Raw genomic sequence first — 15,871 nt, 5'->3', positions numbered from 1 at the left:
CTGGTCTCGAACTCCTGACTTCAGGTGATCTGCCTGCCTCGGCCTCCCAAAGTGCTGGGATTACAGGCGTGAGCCACCATGCCCGGCTGTTGTTTTCTTTAAAGATATACTACTTTCACAGGTGTTGAGAAATATGTTCCTTTACCTAAGGTTATATTAATATTATTAAAGTTTTCTTCTCCCCTTTTCCTTCCAGTTGCTTTTTTCCTGTTTGTTTCTTCTGTGTGTACATGAGTTTGGGAGGGGCAGTTTGCTTTTTCATTTTTATTTATTTTTTACCAGGGAGATACAGCCTTCAGAGTAAAACAAAGGTACATTCCAGGGTGTGGTGGGGGGCAGTTTGGATCATTTTTCACAGATCCTTTCTTTAGATGTTTGGTAATCCCTGGTTTAAAGGAGAACTTAAACCATAACTTAAGAGTGGAGGCTTTAAAGCCAAGTGGAAGCTCTAAGTGTGTAAGTGAGCCTTACTGACTGCGAATCATTTGGGTACGAAACATTCAATACTTAAATATTTTAGAACTTCCCTTCAAGAGGATTTTGGAGAGAAGGATTATTCATTTTCATGCTTGGAGGGTGAAGTCTTTTCTGCCAGCGCTCTGGAAACTGAAAAGGAAAAGACGGCTGGAGGCTCAGCATCTAGTATAGTTCACTACATGCTCCTGTTTTCAGTGCAGTACTTCAGTCCTAAGCTGTGCCCGAGTCCCTTGCCAGATTTCCAGTCTTTGCCACAGGTGGGAGGTGGAGTTGCTCACTGTTGCTCACCCTATCACTCAATGGGATAGGGTATCTTGGGATCTGACTGTTTCTTAGACCTTAATGCTTCTTGGCTCTCACTGCTAGTTATAATTCTTCTCAGATCTAAGTCATTCATCACTCTTTCGTCTGCTTTTCAGCTTCCAAAAATTCATTGCTATTACTTCCTCTCCTGTTTTCCCTATGGTGTGTTTGTTTGTGTCTTTTTCTTTAAAAAATTTCCTTTATGATGGTTTTAGGGGACTTTTTGTGAATATATTCAATGTACCATCTTTTTTTTTTTTGAGACAGAGTCTTGCTCTGTCACCCAAGCTGGAGTGCGGTGGTGCGATCTCCACTCACTGCAACCTCCTCCTCCTGAGTTCAAGCGATTCTCATGCCTCAGCCGCCCAAGTAGCTGCGATTACAGGTATGTGTCACCACACCTGGCTAATTTTTATATTTTTAGTAGAGATGGGGTTTCACCATGTTGGCCAGGCTGGTCTCAAACTCTTGTTCTCAAGTGATCCACCCGCCTCAGCCTCCCAAAGTGCTGGGATTACAGGCATGAGCAGCCCAGTCTACCAATCTACCATCTTTAACTTTGTTATTTCACCTTGAGAATTCAGACTCCTAAGAAAATGTTTTTGGACACCAGTTGAAGATACATACACTACTACACTGATAGTTAAATACTATCATTCAGGCCACAGGCCCACAAATATATTGGATTTGGCTTTCTCGGTGTCTTTTCTTTTTTTTTTTTTTTTTTGACCAAGTCTCGCTCTGTCGCCCAGGCTGGAGTGCAGTAGCACCATCTCGGCTCACTGCAACCTCCACCTCCCGGGTTCAAGCAATTCTCCTGCCTCAGCCTCCTGAGAAGCTAGGACTACAGGCGCCCACCACCACGCCCGGCTAATTTTTTGTATTTTTAGTAGAGACGGGGTTTCACCATGTTGGCCAGGATGGTCTTGATCTCCTGACCTCGTGATCCGCCCGCCTCGGCCTCCCAAAGTGTTGGGATTACAGGCGTGAGCCACAGGACCCGGCCTGTTTGTTTGTTTATAATTGAGACAGGATCTCACTCTCTGCCCAGGCTGGAGTGCAGTGGCACAATCACGGCTCACTGCAGCCTCAACCTCCTGGGCTCAAGCAATCCTCCCACCTCAGCCTCCCCAGTAGCTGTGACTAGAGGTGCACACCACCATGCCCGGCTAATTTTTAATTTTTTATAGAGACAGGGTCTCACTTATCCAGGCTGGTTTCGAACTCCTGAGCTCAAGTGATCCTCCTGCTTTGGCCTCTCAAAGTGCTGGTGTTACGCTGTGCCCAGACTTATTTAAATCAAAAATTTTTAATCTAGAAATTTACATAAAAATCCAAATGTCTAATGTCTTCAAAGTCAGAAGATCTGGCCAAAATAGGTCTTAATTGACCAGACCTAGATAGTTGTTGCCTTTTTTTTTTGGGACGGAGTTTTACTCTTGTTGCCCAGGCTGGAATGCAATGGCATGATCTTGGCTCACTGCAACAAAATCCGCCTCCTGGGTTCAAGCAATTCTCCTGCCTCAGCCTCCCAAGTAGCTGGGATTATAGGTGCCCACCACCAAGCTCGGCTAATGTTTTCTACTTAGTAGAGATGGGGCTCCACCATGTTGATCAGACTGGTCTGGAACTCCTGACCTCAGGTGATCCACCTGCCTCAGCCTCCCAATGTGGTGGGATTACAGGCGTAAGCCACCACACCCAGCTGCCTTAATTGTAATTTTTTTTTGAGACAGAGTCTTGCGCTGTCCCCCAGGCTGGGGTGTAGTGGCACGATCTCAGCTCACTGCAACCTTTGTCTCCCAGGTTCAAGCAATTCTCCTGCCTCAGCCTCCCAAGTAGCTGGGATTACAGGTGTGTGGCACCACGCCCAGCTAATATTTTTATTTTTAGTAGAGACGGGTTTCACCATGTTGGCCAGGCTGGTCTTCAACTCCTGACCTCAGGTAATCCACCCGCCATGGCCTCCCAAAGTGCTGGGAATACAGTCATGAACCACCATGGCCAGTCCAGTTGTCACCTTCTTTTAGATGCAACACAAGATCTACAGGTTGTCATAATCATATGTAGTTCACTTCACTGCTTGGTCCATGTAGGCAATTTGAGTTTCACGTTTCCGCCTTGGTGCTAATGCAAATGTACTCAAAAACATAAAATAGGCACTGGCCGGCACTGGAATTGTCTTCCTTGTGCTCTGGATTTTAGAGGTTTAGTGCTTCTATTACTAGATTAGTTCTAGGAGCCTTTTTCTAATTTAATTTTTTTTTTTTTTCTGAGATGGAGTTTCACTCTTGGCACGATCTTGGCTCACTGCAATTTTTGCCTCTGCAGTTCAGGCAATTCTGCCTCAGCCACCCAAGTAGCTGGGATTACAAGCATGCGCCACCACACCTGGCTAATTTTGTATTTTTAGTAGAGATAGGGTTTAACCAGGTTGATCAGGCTAGTCTCAAACTCCTGAGCTCAAGCGATCCACCTGTCTCGGCCTCCCAAAGTGCTGGGATTACAGGAGTAAGGCACAGCGCCCAGCCCTTTGCATAATTTTTTGTGTACACTCAATGGCTTTAGTGAGCTTGCTGGGTGATAAAATCCTGGTGGCACTGTTTCTGGACTACACAGAAAATACCCAGGACTTCTAAAACATGGTTAGCCAGCCCAGAGCTGCCTATGGAAGTTTTCCCTGTACCTCAGAAGTTTCTCTCAAGTGGTTTGATAAATGAAGATATTAACCATCCCCAATCTGCCCAAGATTTATTCCTGGGTGATCTTGCCAAACTACTGTCACTGATTTTTGTGGTTTGGCACATTATCTGGCCCTGCTTTGACTTTCCCAGGGGAGAGATTCAAAAGCATTGTTGAAGACATTGTTAGGGTCAGGCTATTGTTTCCATGCCCACTTTCCTTTCTTCAGTAAACTTACCTTGAGGATGCTCATTTTCCAGAGCTGGGGAGCTATCTGAAGAAATGACCTGGAGAGACAAGAAAACAGATTCAGCTTAACCTGGTTCCATCGATTTTAGCCTAGCAACATTAGGGGAAGGGTTGGTGAACAAATAATGACTTTCTTTAAAGCACTATAAAGCCACCACCTCCCCCAACCCTGTTTTATTCCTGTTTCTGAGACAGGGTCCCGCTCTGTCACCCAGACTGGAGTGCAGTGGTGTGATCACAGCTCACTTCGGGCTTGACCTCCTCGGGGTCAGGTGATCCTCTCTCACTTCAGCCTCCTGAGTAGCTGGGACTACAGGCGCATGCCACTATACCCGGCTAACTTTTGTATTTTTAGTACAGATGGAGTTTCACCATGTTGCCCAGGCTGGTCTTGAACTCCTGGGCTCAAGTGATTGCCCTCCTGGGCCTCTCAAAGCACTACGATTACAGGCACGAGTTACTGCACCCAGCCTTATAAGGCTCTTCAGAAATAATGATCTCATTTAATCTTCGTAACAACCCTGAGGTAAATACTATTATTAGCCTTATTTTCACAGATTATGTCTCTGAGAGTCAAGAGACATTAAGCAAGCTGTCCAAGGTCACATGGCTGATAAGGAGTGGAGCTGGCATTCAAACACCTATCTTCTGGTTCCAGAGCTTGTGGTCTGCTTTTTTATAACATCAAAATTTTAATAAATAACATACATGAGAAAACAAAAAATTTTAAAACTACTTATACCTAAGAAAATAATTTATTATAACTGATGAAGAGTTTGGTTGTTTATCTTGGCAGTGTTCATTTTTGTAAATTTGTTTGTTTTGTTTTGAGGCAGAGTCGCGCTCTGTTGCCCAGGCTAGAGTGCAGTGGCGTGACCTTGGCTCACTGCAACTGCCTCCTCCTGGGTTCAAGCGATTCTTGTGCCTCAGCCTCCTGAGAGCTGGGATTACAGGCGTGTGCCACCACACCCACCTCATTTTCATATTTGTAACAGAGATGGCGTTTTTACCAATGTTGGCCAAGCTGTTCTCAAACTCCTGACCTCAATTGATCTGCCCGCCTCGGCCTCACAAAGTGCTGGGATTACAGGCATCAGCCACCACAACCAGCCATTTTTATAAAATTTTTGAATGTATTTATTCCATTCTGATGAAATTCTACCTCTCTGGAATCACGGAAGAGAAGAAACCAATACTGCTACAATATTGTGCCTTCCAGAAATGCTTCTATCCACTTCTGAGCGGAATGAGCATTATCTGCAAAGCTCAAGTTCTTGTACACTATACCGCCTAATGAAACATTAGGTCTTAAAAGCTAAGACTAAAGATCTGATCTTAGGGCTAACCCCTACAAGATTCTCACAGATCCACTTTATTAAAACATGGAAGCCAGAGAGACAGCATTGTCTTCCCCCAAACACAGACACTAACTAAGCATATTTGTAGGCACTAGAACCACAGACATTGGTTCTACCATTGTCTACCTCCATGGTAGAGAGAGGGCCACAACTGGGGAGGATCCCTGTAGCTGACTGTTAGCCAGTCAAAGCCTGAATGACTGAGAGGTGGGTAAGGAACATGAATGTTCTGAAACTGGGGACTCGAGTCCACTCAGCACCCTTGTCAGTCAAACAAAGGCTGCTATAGCCAGGGGATGCTGGTTTTCCAAGTTTCCCTTCCCAAGACAGTCTGACATTAGAGTGCTTTGACTAGACAAAACTTAGAACCATTTCTGTGCTCCCTCAAGTGGGAACATTTGGAAATGCCATTGTTATTTAGGAACCGAGAAGGGATCACAACAATTTTCATCTGCTAGCCTCAACAGTCTTGGCTCCACTTTCTCTGGGTGATATCTCCAAAATAACTTAAAACCATACTTCATCCCCATAGCTTCTGTAGTAACATGACATTAAAAACTTCAACCTGGGAGGTTGGCTGACAAACTTCCTAAACCAGGGAAGTTTACGACAGCCCTAAACTTTTCTCCCTTAACGGGCTAGGGGAGAGTGCAGGGAGTAAGGGGGATAATCTCCCTCTCTTCCCTCTGGACTGCATAAGACTGTCAGCTTGGCCTGCCATTTTGGCAGGCCTATCAGAACAGCCTTATCACTTGTAAGTAGGAGAGAGGGCTATGATAAAAGATAGACACATGATATATCAGAGTCTCACAAAGATCTACACAAAGGCACAAAAACAGCTACTTCTGTAGAATTTACCCATCATATGATATATATTGTACTGTGCGACACTTGTTTTGTCCATTATCTATCCAAACAGATTATAAATTCCTGGAAACCTAGAACTACCTTATACTTTGTATCCCCCATGCCACCAAGCACAGGATTTTGCATATAATTCACAGTTGTTTTGTTTTTTAATTCTCAAAGAATGATGCACACTGATATGAACAGATATGCCTAAGACTAAGTTACAGAGGGAGGAAAGAAACATATAGCTAACTAGAGATACAGATACCAACATAACAGAGTCAAACACAACTGAATATGTGATTTTTTTTTTTTTTTTTTTGAGACAGTCTTGCTGTGTTGCCCAGGCTGGAGTGCAGTGGCGTGATCTTGGCTCACTGTAATCTCCGCCGCCTGGGTTCAAGCGATTCTCCTGCCTCGGCCTCCCAAGTAGCTGGGACTACAGGCGCCTGCCACCACGGCCAGCTGAGTTTTTTTGTATTTTTAGTAGAGATGGGGTTTCACTATGTTGGCCAGGCTGGTCCTTTTTTTTTTTTTGAGATGGAGTCTCGCTCTGTCGCCCAGGCTGGAGTGCAGCGGCGTGATATCCCCTCACTGCAAACTCTGCCTCCCAGGTTCACGCCATTCTCCTGCTTCAGCCTCCCGAGTAGCTGGGACTACAGGTGCCTGCCACCACGCCTGGCTAATTTTTTGTATTTTTTAGTAGAGACGGGGTTTCACCGTGTTAGCCAGGATGGTCTCGATCTCCTGACCTCTTGATCCGCCCACCTCGGTCTCCCAAACTGCTGGGATTACAGGCGTGAGCCACTGTGCCCGGCCAGCCAAGCTGGTCTTAAACTCCTGACCTTTTGATCTGCCTGCCTCGGCCTCCCAAAGTGCTGGGATTACAGGCATGAGCCACGGAGCCCGACAATGACTTTTAACTTTCTGCCTGTTTTACCATATCAGAGGGGGAATTATGTAGTTACATCTACTTCTACTTTTTTTTTTTTTTTTTGAGACAGGGTCTCACTCTGTCATCCAGGCTGAAGTGCAGTGGCACGATCACAGATCACTGTATCTTCAACGTCCCCAGCTCAAGCAATCCTTCGACTTCTGCCTCCTGGGCTGCTGGGACTACAGGCACACACCACTAAGCCCAGCTACTTTTTGTATTTTTTTGTAGAGATGGGGTCTCGCTATGTTGACCAGGCCGGTCTTGAGCTCCTGGGCTCAAGCGATCCGCCCACCTTGGCCTCCCGAAGTTCTGGGATTACAGGCATAAGCCACTGTGCCTGGCCTCCTTTCTACTTTTAATAACATAGGGGATCTGAGAAAGTGTAACTGTACCACGTAAGTACAAAATATTACAGAGACACAGTCTACATCTGACAAATAGACTCGCAATTTCTTCCAAACTTCTGATCTACATTTCCAATTATTTGTTTGACAACCATAGATGTCACAGAGACTCCTCAAATGCTTCAATATGAAACAAAACATTTGTCCCTCCAATCCTATTATTCTCGCTGTAGTTCCCATCTTGTTTTTTCGTTTTGTACAGCTGTCTTCTTACCAGTTATCAGCTAAGCTGGTATGTTAGAAATGCCTCAGATCCATCTCTCTCATTGCCAATTTTACAGCCTTAATTTAGGCTTTTACCTCTCACTTCTGCAAGACTGTTTAAATTGGGGTCCTTGGCCCAAATCTATCTGCTCTTCAATTTGTCTTTCATGCTTTCACCAAAGCATCTCAGGTTTGGAAGGGGCTTTCATCTCCATTAACAAGAAACTTTACTTTCCGAAGTAGCTCAGTCCATGTACAGAAAGCTGCTATGAACATTCCTAAAAGACATTCACTGACTTGCTCATAAATCTTCCATGGGTCCCCTATTACAAAACAAAGTTCAAATTTAGCATGGTGTGTAATACCTTCGACCTGATCTTAGCCTACTTTTCCAGTCTTTTCTCTCACTGTGACCAAAATCCAAAGCCAGCAACATCAAGCCGCTGGCTCACCCCCAATTCTCCACATCCCCCAGTTTCAGTGCCCTTGCTCATACTGTTCTCTCAATTTGCAGTGCCCTCTCCTAGGTCCAAAGTAATTTTTCTCTCAACTATTCTGTCACAGTCCTTTGTTTTCATATTAATGACAGCATTTATTATAGTCTACCTTTAAATAACAGCTGTTGCTGGCTTGCCCTCACCCTTACTCCAGTTAGGCTGAACATTTTCAAAGCAGGAGTTTTCTTTCTTTTTTTTCTGGAGACAGGATCTCGCTGTGTCACTCAGAGTGGAGTGCAGTGGCATGATCTCAGCTAACTCCAGACTCCACCTCCCTGGATCAAGCAGTCCTCCCACCTGAGCCTGCAGAGTAGCTGGGACTACAGGTATGCACCACCACCATCATGCCTGGGTAATTTTTGTGTTTTTGTTTTTGTCAAGACAGGGTTTCATCATGTTGCCCAGACTGGTGCTGAACTCCTGAGCTCAAGCAATCCACTTGCCTTAGCCTCCCAAAGTACTGGCATTACAGGCGTGAGCTACCACACCTGGCTGTTTTCTTTTTCCTCTTTTTAACTTCTACCCCACAGCCTAATCCAGTACATAAAGTGTGAAGGCTAAATTAGAAAATCTACATAAAAATGCTCTGTAAACCATAATACACTCACAAGTAAGTAGAATATGACATGTTATTTTAAATTTAATGGAATTAGACTCCTTATTTTTGTTCAAGATTATCTTGATTAGTCAGAACTGGCTCCCTTGCCTGGGAGACCAACCGCGAATTTAGTACTTTGGTCGGTTTTCTTTTCGAAAACCTGAAAGAAACAACCTCTCTGTGGGCAGAAGAAAGGGTGTGGTAAAGAATTACTCTGGGCATGTAATCCAAAGCAAAGTGAACTTGCAGTCCTTTCATAACTACAGTAGCAAATGATAAAAACCAAGATGGGAAGAGTTACTCTGCCTGAAAGAAGACACATGGTTAAAAACTGTGGAGAGGGAAGTGTATGGGAGGGGTTACAGAGCGCTAGAAAAAGACTCCTAAGAATGAGGGTGGGTGCAAACATGTAGCAGGCAACCCGCGGCATCTGTGGGAGGGTGACAGGGCCCTGCCACAATTGGTCAATGCCTGCTCGCCAAGAATGAGCTATGCCAAAACTCCTGCTTAGAGTCTCAGAGCGGGCCATGACCTAAACTTGTCCAGGGGACACATCGGCCTCTAACACTGCAAGTTTTCCTCTTTCAAGCAAACCTCAATTCTCGGTCTTATTGACGGAATGTGACTTCACTGGATGCAGTATAAAGATCTTCAGATGTCCTCCTGCCAGGGATTGCAGGGATCACAGAAAGACCACCGAGGTCCAGCAGCTACCTACAAGCGGAGATCCCTCTGGACGCCCCCTGCCTCACCCAGCAAAGCCAGATCACAACCCTGCGCTCTCAAACCTCTAAAAGGGCTTGAGGTGCTAAGAGGAAAGGAGGCCCGAGATTGCCACGGCATACGTGGGCTCCAAGGAGGGCCAGGAGTCACTGCCTGCTTGGGCTAAGGGTACCGCGTACGGAAAGGCGGCGGGGGCGCGGCCCAGTCCTAGGAGATGCGCCCAACGAAGAAGCGGAGGGACACGGTCACGGGATAGGGCAGACACACGGCTGCTTTTTGTTTGCTAGACACCAGCGCCAGCCCCTGCCCGGCCCTCCCGGTCTCCTAAGGGGGGTCTTAGGCTCTACAGCGCCCCCGACCGCCCTCCTGCGCTCCTCACCGTCTCCATTGCAAGAGGCGCCGGCTTGGTTTTCTCGCTTTAGGAAACTCTTGGGGAAGGCCCCGCCCCACATCCGGTGCGGCGACGCCACTTCCGCCCACGTCATGGCAGTCGCCAGACTACGGCGGAAGGCGGGGAACCCACCCTTCCGGCGGTGGCGGGCCTGGGTAACCGCCCTCCCCCGGGTCCTCTCTGACCGCACGGATCCGGCTGACGGCGAGGGTCACGGGACGGAGCCGCTTGTATTTAAAATGTTCTTTTTTTATTTGTCGTTTAAAAACAAACTTGGAAGAAGCAAAATCCAAAACTTGCCCTTTGCCTCTCGCAACATAAATTATGTACAGTTCAGAATGATCGCTGATACAAAACATGCCAAGGACAGGGGCGCTGAGGGTGGAGGGGGAGAGGGCGCTTTAAAAAAGGGAACCATTTCATCCGTTGTTACGAAGGACCAACCTTGCTGTACAGGATACACACAACACAAAATAAAGTCTTCACGGGATTCACACTTGTCAGCGATTTATTTTTTAAAAAGGGGGAGGGTCCTGGAGGTGAGGGGAGAAGACTGTAAAGGGGAAAACTGAAAATTGAGTATGTGCGAGTGTAAACCAACCCAAAATACAAACACGGGGGGGTGGGGGATTCTGATGCAATTATACAGGCAGGGTACTTAAAAAAAAAACCAACCAAAATTCCAACCTTGTAGCTTGGGTCTGAGTTATAGTTTATATAAAAATTAAAAACTGTATAAGGTTTCTTCACTAAATTCTACAGGACTATCGGATACCTAGCATATGCTTACAAAGTCTGCCCCATCCCCTTTTCCCAATTCCAGGGCCCAAGCCCCAAACACAGCCTGACTCATGGGAGCCAATCTCCCCCTCCCTGTAGCCCAGACCTATTGCTCTCCGAAAAGGAACATCAAGGGCTGTGGCTTTGAGGGCTGCAGCCCAGTCTTCCTACTGTCTGATTTAATTACAGCGGTTCCTGTGGGAGTGGGGGGTGTTACTCTCTTAAACATTTGCAGCTTGAAACAGTTGAGGAAGCAGCTTTAAAAAAAAAAAAAAAAATCTCCCTATCCCCAACAATCCACAACTCCCCAAATTCAAAACAAAACAAAAACAAACCTAAAATCATAACAGCCACCAAGCTCCCCCTCCAGCAGGCCCGCCCGTCCACCACCACCAAGCCCACCCCTACACTCCAGACATCTGATTCTTGAAAATATTAATTACAAAATGCCCTTTGCCCACAGCCCCTAGAAGAGAACTGCATATAAGCTTCATCTTCATCCCCACGGTTCCCTACCAGAGAGGGGTTTGGGGTGTCACCCACCCCTTACCTACCCCCACCCCCAGGAAGAGGTTAAACTGCAGCACAAGCTTGGGCAGAAAGGGGAAGGAAAGGGAGGCAAGGAACCCATCACCCTCTGGCTCCCCCTGGGGTCAGCTCTCTTTTGTGCGTTATAACATAGTCCAACTATACAACAGGGGGTGGGAATTGCCCAGCCTCTATACCCCCATCTTACAGCAGTCACAGCCAGGGGGTGGGGAGTGGGGTGGGGGGTGAGGAAAAGGGCGGTAGGTTGGGTAATGGAGGGGGCCCCCCCACAAGGGGAGCTCCATGTGTCCGCCCCACACCCCCCTACCATTTATAAACTGGTTTTGTAAAAAGAAAATAGATATATTTATATAGAATATATAAAGCACAAAAATTAGTAGTTTTACATTTGCTCTCCCCGGGGGTGGGGGGAGAGGGGAGGGTTCTCACCTCCAGCCGGCTCCCCCATGCCCCACAAGACTATGTACAATCCCATGTATAAATAGATAAATACCCCCCACCCTCCCCTCGCTGACACTAAGCTCCCCACTCCCACATCACCACCCCTTCCCACCAGACCAGCAGCAGTTTGGTGACTGAGGGAAAGTGGGAGCTCCGGGCCACACCCTGCCTCATTAGGTATGGGCATGCCACTCAGGGATAGCCCTCACCCTACCCCCCACCCAACCCGTCCAGGGGCTGGAGGGCAAACGGGCTCATGATGGGGTTGGGAAAACAGGAGAGAGATATCCTGGTCCTAGGTTTAGCCCCCTCCTGCCCCCATGTCCAGATGGAGAAGGAAGTCCTAGAGCAACTAGGGGCCAGTCATCCCCAATCTTCATCATCATTTGCCTCAACCACCATCCCATGCCCATAATTAAAAACAAAGATGGATTTTTTGTTGTTGTTTTTCTTCCTCCTCCTACCCCCTCTTCCACCCACTCAGAAGAGGGCAGTGAGGTGGGGGAGAGGGTTGGGGCAGTAGGGGGCTTGGAGAGGGTCTCACATTTCAAAACAGCAAAAAATCCAACACTTAAATGAGGTAGGTGTGGGTGCGGGGTCTCCTTGCCCGGCTTGCCCAGCTTGCCCTCCTAGGCAGCTGGGCGCCTCTTTCCCGTTCATGTTGCATTTGTCAGAGTGGAAAACAAGGAAACACAACCCATAGAGAGACAGAAACACAGAGGAAAAGAGGGAAACAGACAGATCAAGAGGGAGGGGGATGGGGGTGAGGGTGGGGGCAGGACCCGGCAGGCAGGGCCAGGTGTGGGACCCGGCCTTTGGGATTGTCAAGCTTAGTCAAGTCTCTTTGCAGCCTTGAGTTGGGCCAGAGAGGTCAGTGGGAGCAGCAGGGCTGTGAGGCCCGGCCACACATCCTCTTCCCCCACCCTGCTGCCTCCCAGATGCTTCTGGGTAGTTCCCGGCCCATATCCCCCTCAAACCTGAGATGCCCAATGGCTGCTTCTGTCTGGCCCCTCCTGGAGCTGGGGGCAGAGATGCCAGCCTGAGGGCCGGTGGTGGGGAAGAGGGTTGTCCCTGGTGCCCAGGGTGGGCTTGGCCTAGGGCCCTCTGCCCCAGCCTCCTGCTCCAGGGGCTCCGGTCAGCCGGCAGCCCCAGCCCTGGGTCCTGGCTCTGGCTGCTACCTCTCTTCCCCCTCAACCCTGTCAGGGAAGAGGTTGTGGGTAGGGGGACTCCCCTGCCTGGTAGCCTCAAAGCTTCTTAGTTCATCCATTTCCGACAATTCCAGGCTCCACAGTGGCAGGGGATCTTGTGCTGATCGTCCTCAAAATCAAACTGATAGTCATAGGTTAGCTGAAAAGAGAAGAGGGCAGAATCAATGCTGGCCCCCTCAGGAAGAAGGGAGGGCAGAGAAGCTATGATCTGAGGTGCCCAGCCTAGGAACCCACATTTAGGGAATGGCAGAGAAGGGGTGAAAGGAGGAGGAGTAGCTACTTTGTCACTCACTCAGGATACTTCCTCTCACCTCCTCTCCTTTGGGGATTCGCCGGCTGGAGATGATGATGATTTTGTCCTCTTTGTCAAATGTCACGACTTCAGCCACACAGTTAGGGGCACAGGAATGGTTAATGTACCTGGGTAGAGGGACAGAGTCAGGGATGTCAGGCAACTAACTTGGGAAAATTTTGATTCCTTGTTGTCTATCCCCCAGAGTGCTCCTCAGGGACCATTAAATCCCTCCTTCCTCGTCATCTCTCACCTGGCAGGGCCGCCGGTCAACGTAGCATCAATCACATGTTCATTGTTTATTCGGAACATGTAGATGCCTCGATTCTAGAAAGGCAGAGGTTGCAGAAGAAGGGACAAGAGTATCAGAGAGTGGGATCAGGTAGGAGACTCAGGCAGTGGGCTTCTGTTGCATGTTCTTCATTTCTCCTGCCTTTCCCTTCCCCACCACAGCTTTCCTCCTGCTCTCCTGCGACCAATCCTGACCCTTGCTCCTTGGTTGAGTGCGGACTATGCACCACAATGGCCCCTCTGTCAGCTTATACCTGCTCTTCGTAGATTTTCTCCCGCCGGTTGGCCACCTCGTTCCGAATGATGGTGCCAATGTACTCGATAACCATTGTGTGCTTTTCTAGGTCCTTGGCTGCATAGAGCCCCAGGCCCTGGATGCGGGAGCGAGCCAGGTACACATTGTTCTTCCATTCGGTGCGCAGCCGCCGGTACTGAGATGACTTGGAGTGCACAAACTGCTTGCTGTACGGGGTGTTAGTCTCGCCTGTGAAGGTGCTCTGATATGCCTTAGACATGCTGGTGCTGTTCAGGGTATGGGGCCTGGGAGGTGATACAATCCATGACAAGACAGCTTGTCCTCAGACCAAGTACATACCACACACCTCCTCCACCACCTCCTGGGATGTGCAACACATCAGTTAGGGGCGTGTGCTGCTGGCAAGCACTGGAAGTGCAGCCTTGGGAAAGGAGTAGAGGCAACTGGGTCTCAGCTCTGGTGAGGAAGCAACTAGCTATAGGGACCCTTCTGACACCCTGGGTGGGACAGAGAGCCCAGGGTGAGGGGTGAAGTGTGGAGGGAGATGGGGGGCACCAATTCCCCTACACTGAGCCTGCTCTCCCATCTCCCACTTCCTACCACTCTCCTGCCAAACCATTCTCAAGGCCATGCTCCTCTGGGAAGTTTTCCGCGAGCAGCCCAGGCCTAGAATTTAAGCTGATGGTTTGCTTGAATGTCTGAATCCTACCTCCTGCACATACTGGAAGCCCTGAAAATGGGGACTGTGCCTACCACACTGGGCTAGATTTGAATTAAAACTGGCTGTGAACTCACAGCCTAAAGGTGGTATCCTTTTTTCGGATTGTCCCCTTCTCTGACATAACACTGGGCTCTGCGCAGATGGCTCAGTGCAGGGGAATGACGGCTGCCTGGCAGGATACCTTTTACCACCCTGGGGTACCAGCCAAATTCTTGCCATCCCAGAGCAGTGGTTTTCAAATGTTTCTGGTTCTTTTTTATTTAGCAGAAATCTTTGCTTTTTTCTTTAACAAAATGTTGACTGGAACTCCAATACATAAACTAGATGACAATGGAGCTCTTCTGGTTTAATCCAATTTGGGGAAGGAAGAGATATGCATGGGAAGGCCAAGTTCAACCCATCAGTTTATGTGATTGAGAACTTTTTGGAACACATGCACTCACAGTTTGAAAACCACCATTGCAGGGCATCAAGGACAAGGTTGGCTAGGGATAGAGAGTCTCTGACACTCTACGACAGCCTAGGAGCCACCAAAGACCTTCAAGAAAGCCCTGCTACCACAGATTCTGCCTCCCTCTACCCAGGGACTAAGGTCCCTGGTACACAGAAAGAACAAGGACCCACAGAGGTAAGGATCTGGTCCCAGCTGTGTGACCTTTGCCTAGTCATTTAATCTTTCTGGGTCTCAGTTTTCTCAGCTGTAAAATGGGGGTCATACCACCTGCCCTACCTACCTCATAAGGTTGTTGTGAGGATCAAATGAGATAATGGATGTGAAAACGCTTTGAAAAAAAAAGTATAAAGTGCTATACAAATGTAAGGTTTTATTATTTTTCTATTATATCTCTAACTATTTATTGTTGACACTAACACTCACGGGGAAGGGAAGGTGACCCTAGCACTCATGGGATATCTGAGGTTTGGGAGAATCACAGGCCCTCCCGCTGGAAGTAAAACAGGAGAGGAAAAAGGTGACCAGGTCCCTTATATATTTCATAAAATTTCACCAGTTTACCCATTACCTCCCCAGGGTGCCCGAGATAATTCTGTCCTATATCCCAAGTGCATCTGAGCAGGTTGGGAGAAGAGGAAAAGGATAACCTACTAATATCTGTGTGCTTTCTAATTAGGAGGTCTAAGAGTGATTCCCCAGTTTCTCCACGAGAACTCTGATCTGTATCCTAAATCCTCATGATGGGACCAGAGGATCCCTATCAACACCCATACCCACATCCCTTGGCTCCAGCATCACAAGCTCACCGTTTGTAGTGTGTGAGGATTTTAGGCTCTGATCGGGCACAGCCAGTGGGGTTGATCATGAGTGGCAGCTCCATAAGGGGGTGGCGCCCATAGCGGAATAAATAGTTTTGACAGCTCTCCACCCCGGGCAGCTGTGGGCACAGTTCATACTCACCTTAGCCTGAGTTTTTTTGGGGTGGCCAAAGTTCTCAGTGCCTGCCAAGCCCCCCAGCTCCCAGCCCCTTCCTTACTGATTCAGCTATGCGAAGCACAGCGTGCACCGTCAGCCCAAAGAGCTCCTCGCCCTTCAGATACTCAGGGAAGAGTCGCAGCATGTCAGCCTCTTTTCTCATGGCAGCCACAGGCTCAATGATGCGATTCCACACGGCTAAGAAGCAGGGAAGAGAGCAGCCCTTAGAGGC

General features: G+C 48.1%; 2 protein-coding genes across 4 annotated transcripts in view; both read right to left on the bottom strand.

Moving 5' to 3' along the window:
- Window positions 1-9,772, bottom strand: part of PRKAG1 (protein kinase, AMP-activated, gamma 1 non-catalytic subunit) — a 17,798-nt gene extending 8,026 nt beyond the window's left edge. For 2 of the 3 annotated variants that reach the window (XM_011936213.1, XM_011936214.1), the window contains exons 1-2: window positions 9,661-9,772; window positions 3,701-3,749 (exon numbers count right to left, since the gene is read on the bottom strand). In XM_011936213.1, the coding sequence (XP_011791603.1) occupies window positions 3,701-3,749; window positions 9,661-9,669 (58 nt within the window). In that variant the 5' untranslated portion in view covers window positions 9,670-9,772. Of the gene's footprint in view, window positions 1-3,700; window positions 3,750-9,460 lie in introns of all 3 variants that reach the window. The other variant, XM_011936215.1, reaches the window with a different exon arrangement.
- A 128-nt stretch (window positions 9,773-9,900) lies between these two features.
- Window positions 9,901-15,871, bottom strand: part of KMT2D (lysine (K)-specific methyltransferase 2D) — a 36,993-nt gene continuing 31,022 nt past the window's right edge. The window contains exons 49-54 of the mRNA XM_011936212.1: window positions 15,701-15,837; window positions 15,471-15,601; window positions 13,488-13,773; window positions 13,196-13,269; window positions 12,962-13,070; window positions 9,901-12,789 (exon numbers count right to left, since the gene is read on the bottom strand). Coding sequence (XP_011791602.1) covers window positions 12,697-12,789; window positions 12,962-13,070; window positions 13,196-13,269; window positions 13,488-13,773; window positions 15,471-15,601; window positions 15,701-15,837 — 830 coding nt within the window. The 3' untranslated portion in view covers window positions 9,901-12,696. The remainder of the gene's footprint in view (window positions 12,790-12,961; window positions 13,071-13,195; window positions 13,270-13,487; window positions 13,774-15,470; window positions 15,602-15,700; window positions 15,838-15,871) is intronic.

The sequence above is a fragment of the Colobus angolensis genome, unplaced genomic scaffold (genome assembly GCF_000951035.1).
Source record: "Colobus angolensis palliatus isolate OR3802 unplaced genomic scaffold, Cang.pa_1.0 Scaffold151, whole genome shotgun sequence".
Lineage (NCBI taxonomy): Eukaryota > Metazoa > Chordata > Mammalia > Primates > Cercopithecidae > Colobus > Colobus angolensis.
Note: the sequence above shows the minus strand (reverse complement) of the source record. Positions and strands in the feature narration are given on the sequence as shown.